Source organism: Taudactylus pleione, unplaced genomic scaffold (genome assembly GCF_031769625.1).
Source record: "Taudactylus pleione unplaced genomic scaffold, aTauple2 ptg000427l, whole genome shotgun sequence".
Lineage (NCBI taxonomy): Eukaryota > Metazoa > Chordata > Amphibia > Anura > Myobatrachidae > Taudactylus > Taudactylus pleione.
In genome coordinates, this window is record NW_028284829.1 from 404,665 (window position 1) to 418,702 (window position 14,038).

Below are 14,038 nucleotides of genomic sequence, written 5' to 3' on the forward strand. Positions count from 1 at the left end.
ACCTCACCTCCCCAGTCATGTCCCTGTATTATTACTAGTGATAAGAATGATGTCACTGTGACACCCCCATAATCCCTCACCTCCCCAGTCATGTCCCTGTATTATTACTAGTGATAAGAATGATGTCACTGTGACACCCCCATAATCCCTCACCTCCCCAGTCATGTCCCTGTATTATTACTAGTGATAAGAATGCTGTCACAGTGACACCCCCATAATCCCTCACCTCCCCAGTCATGTCCCTGTATTATTACTAGTAATAAGAATGCTGTCACAGTGACACTCCCATAAGACCTCACCTCCCCAGTCATGTCCCTGTATTATTACTAGCGATAAGAATGATGTCACTGTGACACTCCCATAAGTCCTCACCTCCTCAGTCATGTCCCTGTATTATTACTAGCGATAAGAATGATGTCACAGTGACATTCCCATAAGCCCTCACCTCCCCAGTCATGTCCCTGTATAATTACTAGTGATAAGAATGATGTCACTGTGACACTCCCATAAGACGTCACCTCCCCAGTCATGCCTCTGTATTATTACTAGTGATAAGAATTATGTCACTGTGACATTCCCATAAGTCCTCACCTCCCCAGTCATGTCCCTGTATTATTACTAGTGATAAGAATGATGTCACAGTGACATTCCCATAAGCCCTCACCTCCCCAGTCATGTCCCTGTATTATTACTAGCGATAAGAATTATGTCACTGTGACATTCCCATAAGCCCTCACCTCCCCAGTCATGTCCCTGTATTATTACTAGTGATAAGAATGATGTCACTGTGACACTCCCATAAGACCTCACCTCCCCAGTCATGTCCCTGTATTATTACTAGTGATAAGTATGATGTCACTGTGACACTCCCATAAGGCATCTCCTCCCCAGTCATGTCCCTGTATTATTACTAGTGATAAGTATGATGTCACTGTGACACTCCCATAAGGCATCTCCTCCCCAGTCATGTCCCTGTATTATTACTAGTGATAAGAATTATGTCACTGTGACACTCCCATAAGACCTCACCTCCCCAGTCATGTCCCTGTATTATTACTAGCGATAAGAATGATGTCACTGTGACACTCCCATAAGACCTCACCTCCCTGGTCATGTCCCTGTATTATTACTAGCGATAAGAATTATGTCACTGTGACACTCCCATAAGCCCTCACCTCCCCAGTCATGTCCCTGTATTATTACTAGCGATAAGAATTATGTCACTGTGACACTTCCATAAGACCTCACCTCCCCAGTCATGTCCCTGTATTATTACTAGCGATAAGAATTATATCACTGTAACATTCCCATAAGCCCTCACCTCCCCAGTCATGTCCCTGTATTATTACTAGCGATAAGAATGATGTCACTGTGACATACCCATAAGACCTCACCTCCCCAGTCATGTCCCTGTATTATTACTAGTGATAAGAATGATGTCACTGTGACACTCCCATAAGCCCTCACCTCCCCGGTCATGTCCCTGTATTATTACTAGCGATAAGAATGATGTCACTGTGACACTCCCATAAGACCTCACCTCCCTGGTCATGTCCCTGTATTATTACTAGTGATAAGAATTACATCACTGTGACATACCCATAAGACCTCACCTCCCCAGTCATGTCCCTGTATTATTACTAGTGATAAGAATTATGTCACTGTGACACTCCCATAAGGCCTCACCTCCCCAGTCATGTCCCTGTATTATTACTAGTGATAAGAATGATGTCACTGTGACACTACCATAAGCCCTCACCTCCCCAGTCATGTCCCTGTATTATTACTAGCGATAAGAATGATGTCACTGTGACACTCCCATAAGTCCTCACCTCCCCAGTCATGTCCCTGTATTATTACTAGTGATAAGAATTACATCACTGTGACACTCCAATAAGCCCTCACCTCCCCAGTCATGTCCCTGTATTATTACTAGTGATAAGAATGATGTCACTGTGACACTCCCATAAGACCTCACCTCCCCAGTCATGTCCCTGTATTATTACTAGTGATAAGAATGATGTCACTGTGACATCCCCATAAGACCTCACCTCCCCAGTCATGTCCCTGTATTATTACTAGCGATAAGAATGATGTCACTGTGACACTCCCATAAGACCTCACCTCCCCAGTCATGTCCCTGTATTATTACTAGTGATAAGAATGATGTCACTGTGACATTCCCATAAGACCTCACCTCCCCAGTCATGTCCCTGTATTATTACTAGCGATAAGAATGATGTCACTGTGACACTCCCATAAGTCCTCACCTCCCCAGTCATGTCCCTGTATTATTACTAGCGATAAGAATGATGTCACTGTGACACTCCCATAAGACCTCACCTCCCCAGTCATGTCCCTGTATTATTACTAGTGATAAGAATGATGTCACTGTGACATTCCCATAAGACCTCACCTCCCCAGTCATGTCCCTGTATTATTACTAGCGATAAGAATGATGTCACTGTGACACTCCCATAAGTCCTCACCTCCCCAGTCATGTCCCTGTATAATTACTAGTGATAAGAATGATGTCACTGTGACACTCCCATAAGACCTCACCTCCCCAGTCATGCCTCTGTATTATTACTAGTGATAAGAATTATGTCACTGTGACACTCCCATAAGTCCTCACCTCCCCAGTCATGTCCCTGTATTATTACTAGTGATAAGAATGATGTCACAGTGACATTCCCATAAGCCCTCACCTCCCCAGTCATGTCCCTGTATTATTACTAGTGATAAGAATGATGTCACTGTGACACTCCCATAAGGCATCTCCTCCCCAGTCATGTCCCTGTATTATTACTAGTGATAAGAATTACATCACTGTGCCACTCCCATAAGACCTCACCTCCCCAGTCATGTCCCTGTATTATTACTGGTGATAAGTATGATGTCACTGTGACACTCCCATAAGTCCTCACCTCCCCAGTCATGTCTCTGTATTATTACTGGTGATAAGTATGATGTCACTGTGACACTCCCATAAGGCATCTCCTCCCCAGTCATGTCCCTGTATTATTACTAGTGATAAGTATGATGTCACTGTGACACTCCCATAAGGCATCTCCTCCCCAGTCATGTCCCTGTATTATTACTAGTGATAAGAATTACATCACTGTGACACTCCCATAAGACCTCACCTCCCCAGTCATGTCCCTGTATTATTACTAGCGATAAGAATGATGTCACTGTGACACTCCCATAAGACCTCACCTCCCTGGTCATGTCCCTGTGTTATTACTAGCGATAAGAATTATGTCACTGTGACACTCCCATAAGCCCTCACCTCCCCAGTCATGTCCCTGTATTATTACTAGCGATAAGAATTATGTCACTGTGACACTTCCATAAGCCCTCACCTCCCCAGTCATGTCCCTGTATTATTACTAGCGATAAGAATTATATCACTGTAACATTCCCATAAGCCCTCACCTCCCCAGTCATGTCCCTGTATTATTACTAGCGATAAGAATGATGTCACTGTGACACTCCCATAAGCCCTCACCTCCCCGGTCATGTCCCTGTATTATTACTAGCGATAAGAATGATGTCACTGTGACACTCCCATAAGACCTCACCTCCCCAGTCATGTTCCTGTATTATTACTAGTGATAAGAATTACATCACTGTGACATACCCATAAGACCTCACCTCCCCAGTCATGTCCCTGTATTATTACTAGTGATAAGAATTATGTCACTGTGACACTACCATAAGCCCTCACCTCCCCAGTCATGTCCCTGTATTATTACTAGCGATAAGAATGATGTCACTGTGACACTCCCATAAGTCCTCACCTCCCCAGTCATGTCCCTGTATTATTACTAGTGATAAGAATTACATCACTGTGACACTCCCATAAGTCCTCACCTCCCCAGTCATGTCCCTGTATAATTACTAGTGATAATAATGATGTCACTGTGACACTCCCATAAGACCTCACCTCCCCAGTCATGCCTCTGTATTATTACTAGTGATAAGAATTATGTCACTGTGACACTCCCATAAGTCCTCACCTCCCCAGTCATGTCCCTGTATTATTACTAGTGATAAGAATGATGTCACTGTGAAACTCCCATAAGTCCTCACCTCCCCAGTCATATCCCTGTATTATTACTAGCGATAAGAATGATGTCACTGTGACACTCCCATAAGTCCTCACCTCCCCAGTCATATCCCTGTATTATTACTAGTGATAAGAATGATGTCACTGTGACACTCCCATAAGGCATCTCCTCCCCAGTCATGTCCCTGTATTATTACTAGTGATAAGTATGATGTCACTGTGACACTCCCATAAGTCCTCACCTCCCCAGTCATGTCCCTGTATTATTACTAGTGATAAGAATTACATCACTGTGACATACCCATAAGACCTCACCTCCCCAGTCATGTCCCTGTATTATTACTAGTGATAAGAATGATGTCACTGTGACACTCCCATAAGACCTCACCTCCCCAGTCATGTCCCTGTATTATTACTAGCGATAAGAATGATGTCACTGTGACACTCCCATAAGACCTCACCTCCCCAGTCATGTCCCTGTATTATTACTAGTGATAAGAATTACATCACTGTGACACTCCCATAAGACCTCACCTCCCCAGTCATGTCTCTGTATTATTACTGGTGATAAGTATGATGTCACTGTGACACTCCCATAAGACATCTCCTCCCCAGTCATGTCCCTGTATTATTACTAGTGATAAGAATTATGTCACTGTGACACTCCCATAAGACCTCACCTCCCCAGTCATGTCCCTGTATTATTACTAGTGATAAGAATGATGTCACTGTGACATCCCCATAAGACCTCACCTCCCCAGTCATGTCCCTGTATTATTACTATTGATAAGAATTACATCACTGTGACACTCCCATAAGACCTCACCTCCCCAGTCATGTCCCTGTATTATTACTAGTGATAAGAATGATGTCACTGTGACACTCCCATAAGACCTCACCTCCCCAGTCATGTCCCTGTATTATTACTAGTGATAAGAATGATGTCACTGTGACATTCCCATAAGACCTCACCTCCCCAGTCATGTCCCTGTATTATTACTAGTGATAAGAATGATGTCACTGTGACATCCCCATAAGACCTCACCTCCCCAGTCATGTCCCTGTATTATTACTATTGATAAGAATTACATCACTGTGACACTCCCATAAGTCCTCACCTCCCCAGTCATGTCTCTGTATTATTACTGGTGATAAGTATGATGTCACTGTGACACTCCCATAAGACATCTCCTCCCCAGTCATGTCCCTGTATTATTACTAGTGATAAGAATTATGTCACTGTGACACTCCCATAAGACCTCACCTCCCCAGTCATGTCCCTGTATTATTACTAGTGATAAGAATGATGTCACTGTGACATCCCCATAAGACCTCACCTCCCCAGTCATGTCCCTGTATTATTACTAGTGATAAGTATGATGTCACTGTGACACCCCCATAATCCCTCACCTCCCCAGTCATGTCCCTGTATTATTACTAGTGATAAGAATGCTGTCACAGTGACACCCCCATAATCCCTCACCTCCCCAGTCATGTCCCTGTATTATTACTAGTAATAAGAATGCTGTCACAGTGACACTCCCATAAGACCTCACCTCCCCAGTCATGTCCCTGTATTATTACTAGCGATAAGAATGATGTCACTGTGACACTCCCATAAGTCCTCACCTCCTCAGTCATGTCCCTGTATTATTACTAGCGATAAGAATGATGTCACAGTGACATTCCCATAAGCCCTCACCTCCCCAGTCATGTCCCTGTATAATTACTAGTGATAAGAATGATGTCACTGTGACACTCCCATAAGACGTCACCTCCCCAGTCATGCCTCTGTATTATTACTAGTGATAAGAATTATGTCACTGTGACATTCCCATAAGTCCTCACCTCCCCAGTCATGTCCCTGTATTATTACTAGTGATAAGAATGATGTCACAGTGACATTCCCATAAGCCCTCACCTCCCCAGTCATGTCCCTGTATTATTACTAGCGATAAGAATTATGTCACTGTGACATTCCCATAAGCCCTCACCTCCCCAGTCATGTCCCTGTATTATTACTAGTGATAAGAATGATGTCACTGTGACACTCCCATAAGACCTCACCTCCCCAGTCATGTCTCTGTATTATTACTGGTGATAAGTATGATGTCACTGTGACACTCCCATAAGGCATCTCCTCCCCAGTCATGTCCCTGTATTATTACTAGTGATAAGTATGATGTCACTGTGACACTCCCATAAGGCATCTCCTCCCTAGTCATGTCCCTGTATTATTACTAGTGATAAGAATTACATCACTGTGCCACTCCCATAAGACCTCACCTCCCCAGTCATGTCCCTGTATGATTACTAGCAATAAGAATTATGTCACTGTGACACTCCCATAAGACCTCACCTCCCCAGTCATGTCCCTGTATTATTACTAGCGATAAGAATGATGTCACTGTGACACTCCCATAAGACCTCACCTCCCTGGTCATGTCCCTGTATTATTACTAGCGATAAGAATTATGTCACTGTGACACTCCCATAAGCCCTCACCTCCCCAGTCATGTCCCTGTATTATTACTAGCGATAAGAATTATGTCACTGTGACACTTCCATAAGCCCTCACCTCCCCAGTCATGTCCCTGTATTATTACTAGCGATAAGAATTATATCACTGTAACATTCCCATAAGCCCTCACCTCCCCAGTCATGTCCCTGTATTATTACTAGCGATAAGAATGATGTCACTGTGACACTCCCATAAGCCCTCACCTCCCCGGTCATGTCCCTGTATTATTACTAGCGATAAGAATGATGTCACTGTGACACTACCATAAGCCCTCACCTCCCCAGTCATGTCCCTGTATTATTACTAGCGATAAGAATGATGTCACTGTGACACTCCCATAAGTCCTCACCTCCCCAGTCATGTCCCTGTATTATTACTATTGATAAGAATTACATCACTGTGACACTCCCATAAGCCCTCACCTCCCCAGTCATGTCCCTGTATTATTACTAGTGATAAGAATGATGTCACTGTGACATTCCCATAAGACCTCACCTCCCCAGTCATGTCCCTGTATTATTACTAGTGATAAGAATTACATCACTGTGACACTCCCATAAGCCCTCACCTCCCCAGTCATGTCCCTGTATTATTACTAGTGATAAGAATGATGTCACTGTGACACTCCCATAAGACCTCACCTCCCCAGTCATGTCCCTGTATTATTACTAGTGATAAGAATGATGTCACTGTGACATCCCCATAAGACCTCACCTCCCCAGTCATGTCCCTGTATTATTACTAGCGATAAGAATGATGTCACTGTGACACTCCCATAAGACCTCACCTCCCCAGTCATGTCCCTGTATTATTACTAGTGATAAGAATGATGTCACTGTGACATTCCCATAAGACCTCACCTCCCCAGTCATGTCCCTGTATTATTACTAGCGATAAGAATGATGTCACTGTGACACTCCCATAAGTCCTCACCTCCCCAGTCATGTCCCTGTATAATTACTAGTGATAAGAATGATGTCACTGTGACACTCCCATAAGACCTCACCTCCCCAGTCATGCCTCTGTATTATTACTAGTGATAAGAATTATGTCACTGTGACACTCCCATAAGTCCTCACCTCCCCAGTCATATCCCTGTATTATTACTAGCGATAAGAATGATGTCACTGTGACATTCCCATAAGCCCTCACCTCCCCAGTCATGTCCCTGTATTATTACTAGTGATAAGAATGATGTCACTGTGACACTCCCATAAGTCCTCACCTCCCCAGTCATGTCTCTGTATTATTACTGGTGATAAGTATGATGTCACTGTGACACTCCCATAAGGCATCTCCTCCCCAGTCATGTCCCTGTATTATTACTAGTGATAAGAATTACATCACTGTGACACTCCCATAAGCCCTCACCTCCCCAGTCATGTCCCTGTATTATTACTAGTGATAAGAATGATGTCACTGTGACACTCCCATAAGACCTCACCTCCCCAGTCATGTCCCTGTATTATTACTAGTGATAATAATGATGTCACTGTGACATCCCCATAAGACCTCACCTCCCCAGTCATGTCCCTGTATTATTACTAGCGATAAGAATGATGTCACTGTGACATCCCCATAAGACCTCACCTCCCCAGTCATGTCCCTGTATTATTACTAGCGATAAGAATGATGTCACTGTGACACTCCCATAAGACCTCACCTCCCCAGTCATGTCCCTGTATTATTACTAGTGATAAGAATGATGTCACTGTGACATTCCCATAAGACCTCACCTCCCCAGTCATGTCCCTGTATAATTACTAGTGATAAGAATGATGTCACTGTGACACTCCCATAAGTCCTCACCTCCCCAGTCATGTCCCTGTATAATTACTAGTGATAAGAATGATGTCACTGTGACACTCCCATAAGTCCTCACCTCCCCAGTCATGTCCCTGTATTATTACTAGTGATAAGAATGATGTCACTGTGACACTACCATAAGCCCTCACCTCCCCAGTTATGCCTCTGTATTATTACTAGTGATAAGAATTATGTCACTGTGACACTCCCATAAGTCCTCACCTCCCCAGTCATATCCCTGTATTATTACTAGCGATAAGAATGATGTCACTGTGACATACCCATAAGCCCTCACCTCCCCAGTCATGTCCCTGTATTATTACTAGTGATAATAATGATGTCACTGTAACACTCCCATAAGGCATCTCCTCCCCAGTCATGTCCCTGTATTATTACTAGTGATAAGTATGATGTCACTGTGACACTCCCATAAGACCTCACCTCCCCAGTCATGTCCCTGTATTATTACTAGTGATAAGAATGATGTCACTGTGACATTCCCATAAGACCTCACCTCCCCAGTCATGTCCCTGTATTATTACTAGTGATAAGAATGATGTCACTGTGACACTCCCATAAGTCCTCACCTCCCCAGTCATGTCCCTGTATTATTACTAGCGATAAGAATGATGTCACTGTGACACTCCCATAAGTCCTCACCTCCCCAGTCATGTCCCTGTATAATTACTAGTGATAAGAATGATGTCACTGTGACACTCCCATAAGACCTCACCTCCCCAGTCATATCCCTGTATTATTACTAGCGATAAGAATGATGTCACTGTGACATTCCCATAAGCCCTCACCTCCCCAGTCATGTCCCTGTATTATTACTAGTGATAAGAATGATGTCACTGTGACACTCCCATAAGTCCTCACCTCCCCAGTCATGTCTCTGTATTATTACTGGTGATAAGTATGATGTCACTGTGACACTCCCATAAGGCATCTCCTCCCCAGTCATGTCCCTGTATTATTACTAGTGATAAGTATGATGTCACTGTGACACTCCCATAAGGCATCTCCTCCCCAGTCATGTCCCTGTATTATTACTAGTGATAAGAATTACATCACTGTGACACTCCCATAAGCCCTCACCTCCCCAGTCATGTCCCTGTATTATTACTAGTGATAAGAATGATGTCACTGTGACACTCCCATAAGACCTCACCTCCCCAGTCATGTCCCTGTATTATTACTAGTGATAAGAATGATGTCACTGTGACATCCCCATAAGACCTCACCTCCCCAGTCATGTCCCTGTATTATTACTAGCGATAAGAATGATGTCACTGTGACACTCCCATAAGACCTCACCTCCCCAGTCATGTCCCTGTATTATTACTAGTGATAAGAATGATGTCACTGTGACATTCCCATAAGACCTCACCTCCCCAGTCATGTCCCTGTATTATTACTAGCGATAAGAATGATGTCACTGTGACACTCCCATAAGTCCTCACCTCCCCAGTCATGTCCCTGTATAATTACTAGTGATAAGAATGATGTCACTGTGACACTCCCATAAGACCTCACCTCCCCAGTTATGCCTCTGTATTATTACTAGTGATAAGAATTATGTCACTGTGACACTCCCATAAGTCCTCACCTCCCCAGTCATATCCCTGTATTATTACTAGCGATAAGAATGATGTCACTGTGACATTCCCATAAGCCCTCACCTCCCCAGTCATGTCCCTGTATTATTACTAGTGATAAGAATGATGTCACTGTGACACTCCCATAAGGCATCTCCTCCCCAGTCATGTCCCTGTATTATTACTAGTGATAAGTATGATGTCACTGTGACACTCCCATAAGGCATCTCCTCCCCAGTCATGTCCCTGTATTATTACTAGTGATAAGTATGATGTCACTGTGCCACTCCCATAAGGCCTCACCTCCCCGATTATGTCCCTGTATTATTACTAGCAATTACAATGATGTCACTGTGACAATTCCATAAGTCCTCACCTCCCCAGTCAGCACGTAGATGATCTCCAGGGTGAGATGTAATATCCTGTCACTCTTGTTTTTGTCCATCCTCAGTGAAACTGTGATTTATACAGAACCAGTTTCCCTTTTTCTTGAGGTCCAATAGATTATGTGGCTCCTCATAGCTTAATTGTCTACGAATAAATATAAAAATCATCAACATAGAGTAAAATCCTTTATTTTATATATATATATATATATACACACACACACACACACACGCTATAAAGACCTGTTCCCTATATGACAATTTCACATAAACAGTGTGTGCTGGGAGCTTATTCCTCTAGATGTATCACTATACGGAACCCTCCCCATACATCATAGCACATTCACAGTGTGTGTGCTGGGAGATTATACCTCATTATATATCACTATACAGACCTCTCCCCCTATATAATAATATCACATACACAGTGTGTGTTCTGGGAGCTTATTCCTCACTATATATCACTATACAGACCTCTCCCCCTATATAATAAGATCACATACACAGTGTGTGTGCTGGGAGCTTATTCCTTATTATATATCACTATACAGACCGCTCCCCCTATATAATAATATCACATACACAGTGTGAGCTGGGAACTTATTCCTTATTATATATTACTATACAGACCACCTCCCCCTATATAATAATATCACATACACAGTGTGTGTGCTGGGAACTTATTCCTTATTATATATCACTATACAGACCACCTCCCCCTATATAATAATATCACATACACAGTGTGTGTGCTGGGAACTTATTCCTTATTATATATCACTATACAGACCGCTCCCCCTATATAATAATATCACATACACAGTGTGATCTGGGAACTTATTCCTTATTATATATCACTATACAGACCCCTCCCCCTATATAATAATATCACATACACAGTGTGTGTGCTGGGAGCTTATTCCTCATTATATATCACTATACAGACCTCTCCCCCTATATAATAATATCACATACACAGTGTACTGGGAGCTTATTTCTTATTATTTATCAGTATACACACCCCTCCCCCTGTATAATATCACATACACAGTGTGAGCTGGGAACTTATTCCTTATTATATATCACTATACAGACCCCTCCCCCTATATAATAATATCACATACACAGTGTGTGTGCTGGGAGCTTATTCCTTATTATATATCACTATACAGACCGCTCCCCCTATATAATAATATCACATACACAGTGTGTGTGCTGGGAACTTATTCCTTATTATATATCACTATACAGACCACCTCCCCCTATATAATATCACATACACAGTGTGAGCTGGGAACTTATTCCTTATTATATATCACTATACAGACCTCTTCTCCTATATAATAATATCACATACACAGTGTGTGTGCTGGGAGCTTATTCCTTATTATATATCACTATACAGATCGCTCCCCCTATATAATAATATCACATACACAGTGTGAGCTGGGAACTTATTCCTTATTATATATCACTATACAGACCCCTCCCCCTATATAATAATATCACATACACAGTGTGTGTGCTGGGAACTTATTCCTTATTATATATCACTATACAGACCACCTCCCCCTATATAATATCACATACACAGTGTGTGTGCTGGGAACTTATTCCTTATTATATATCACTATACAGACCGCTCCCCCTATATAATAATATCACATACACAGTGTGTGCTGGGAGCTTATTCCTTATTATATATCACTATACAGACCACCTCCCCCTATATAATAATATCACATACACAGTGTGTGCTGGGAGCTTATTCCTTATTATATATCACTATACAGACCACCTCCCCCTATATAATAATATCACATACACAGTGTGTGTGCTGGGAACTTATTCCTTATTATATATCACTATACAGACCACCTCCCCCTATATAATAATATCACATACACAGTGTGTGTGCTGGGAGCTTATTCCTCATTATATATCACTATACAGACCACCTCCCCCTATATAATAATATCACATACACAGTGTGTGTGCTGGGAGCTTATTCCTCATTATATATCACTATACAGACCACCTCCCCCTATATAATAATATCACATACACAGTGTACTGGGAGCTTATTTCTTATTATTTATCAGTATACACACCCCTCCCCCTGTATAATATCACATACACAGTGTGTGTGCTGGGAACTCATTCCTTATAATATATCACTATACAGACCCCTCCCCCTATATAATAATGATAACGCCGCCATTATACAGAGTGGGCGCTGGGTATCCCCCGTTATACCGCACGGTATAATAACCCTCCCTCATATCTTCCTCCGCAGAGGAGAATAACATTATTACACACAGACGTTACCTCAACCCGGCTCACGGCCCCGGATGTACTTATAGAGCCTTGAAGAGTGACATCCGCTCTCCAGATTCCAACATGGCGCCAGGGAGACTGCGTGACCACGCCCGTCCGCAGCATTAGGCGGTTTAAGGGGGCAAAGATTTGTTGTTGACGTAGAGCTCTATACCGTATCTGGAAGTCTGCAGGAAAATGGCCGCCGCTGTTCATTATTGTATCTCTAGTTCTCTATGCTACTGTCAGTACTACAAGATAACTGGAAGGATTGTGTTAGAATTTACATACAGATCTGCCCTGAGATTAATAACCTGTCAGAGTGACCTCTAATGAGGACTACAAGAAAATGGCCGCAGTCACTGAAAACAGGTGTTATCACAGGCTCTTTGTAATTCATAACTGATCAGATAAATTCTAGCTCAGTGTTGTGCACAGGGTATTCGTCTGCATATAGTGTATTACCACTGTACATATCTTGTGTGTATCTATATATATTTTAATATATTTATCTGTATCTATCCTACCCTCCAACATGACCCCTCCCACCAGGTACACAGTGCTCTGCTCCTGGACTCCCCACCTAATGTATGACTGCAGCCAACTGTGTGGAACTAGTGAATTGATGAGACAGGTGTTTCCCCATAGATGGCTGCAATCATACACTAAGGGCCGTATTCAATTAGTTTCGCATCCGCAATACTTTTTCATATGCCGGACTTTTCGCCTACATCGCGTATTTTAGCAGCAGAAACTTATTGCACGTATCCCCGCGATTCGCCGTATTCAATTCCAAAACATGCGATAACGCAACCCGGCGAATGAAAATCAGGCGAAAAGTGCTGTCGGAATTGGGAAAATGAGCTTGACACCCCCTAAAAGATGCACTAACATCAGGGATCAATGGACATGCCCCCGTATAGCCCTAATAAAGCTGTTTGGGGTACTTAAGTTGTGTCAGTTTCTTCTAATTAGTGTCTTTGCACTAGTGGTGAAGAATGGCATTAAGCAGTTTTTTATGGTGAAAATAAGTAGTCCTGTCACATTTGGGGTACATGAAAATGGGAGCAAGCATGGTTTAAAGTCACTAAAGTAAAGTTGTAAAAAATGCACCTGAAGCAAGAACCTGCAATCCAAAAAACACCTCACCCCATACTTGCAGACCCCCCTAAAGTCTATTTTGCTAGTCTTTAAGTTTAACTTTTCGCAGCTAATTGCATACAGGCCTAAGAAGGAAGTCTAGGAACAGAGCATTTTTTACCAGAGGAATGGGTCATGTTGAAGGGTCTAATACACAGGTTTTCAAACTTGTTCCTCAGGACCCCAAACAGTGCATGTT

The 14,038-nt window shown here is 42.7% G+C and overlaps 1 protein-coding gene across 3 annotated transcripts in view; it reads right to left on the reverse strand.

Moving 5' to 3' along the window:
- The window catches only part of LOC148506100 (uncharacterized), a 49,929-nt gene extending 37,147 nt beyond the window's left edge, over window positions 1–12,782 (reverse strand). For all 3 annotated transcript variants that reach the window (XM_088447282.1, XM_088447280.1, XM_088447279.1), the window contains exons 1-2: window positions 12,712–12,782; window positions 10,374–10,528 (exon numbers count right to left, since the gene is read on the reverse strand). In XM_088447282.1, the coding sequence (XP_088303408.1) occupies window positions 10,374–10,442 (69 nt within the window). In that variant the 5' untranslated portion in view covers window positions 10,443–10,528; window positions 12,712–12,782. The remainder of the gene's footprint in view (window positions 1–10,373; window positions 10,529–12,711) is intronic.
- Between the last annotated feature and the right edge of the window lie 1,256 nt (window positions 12,783–14,038).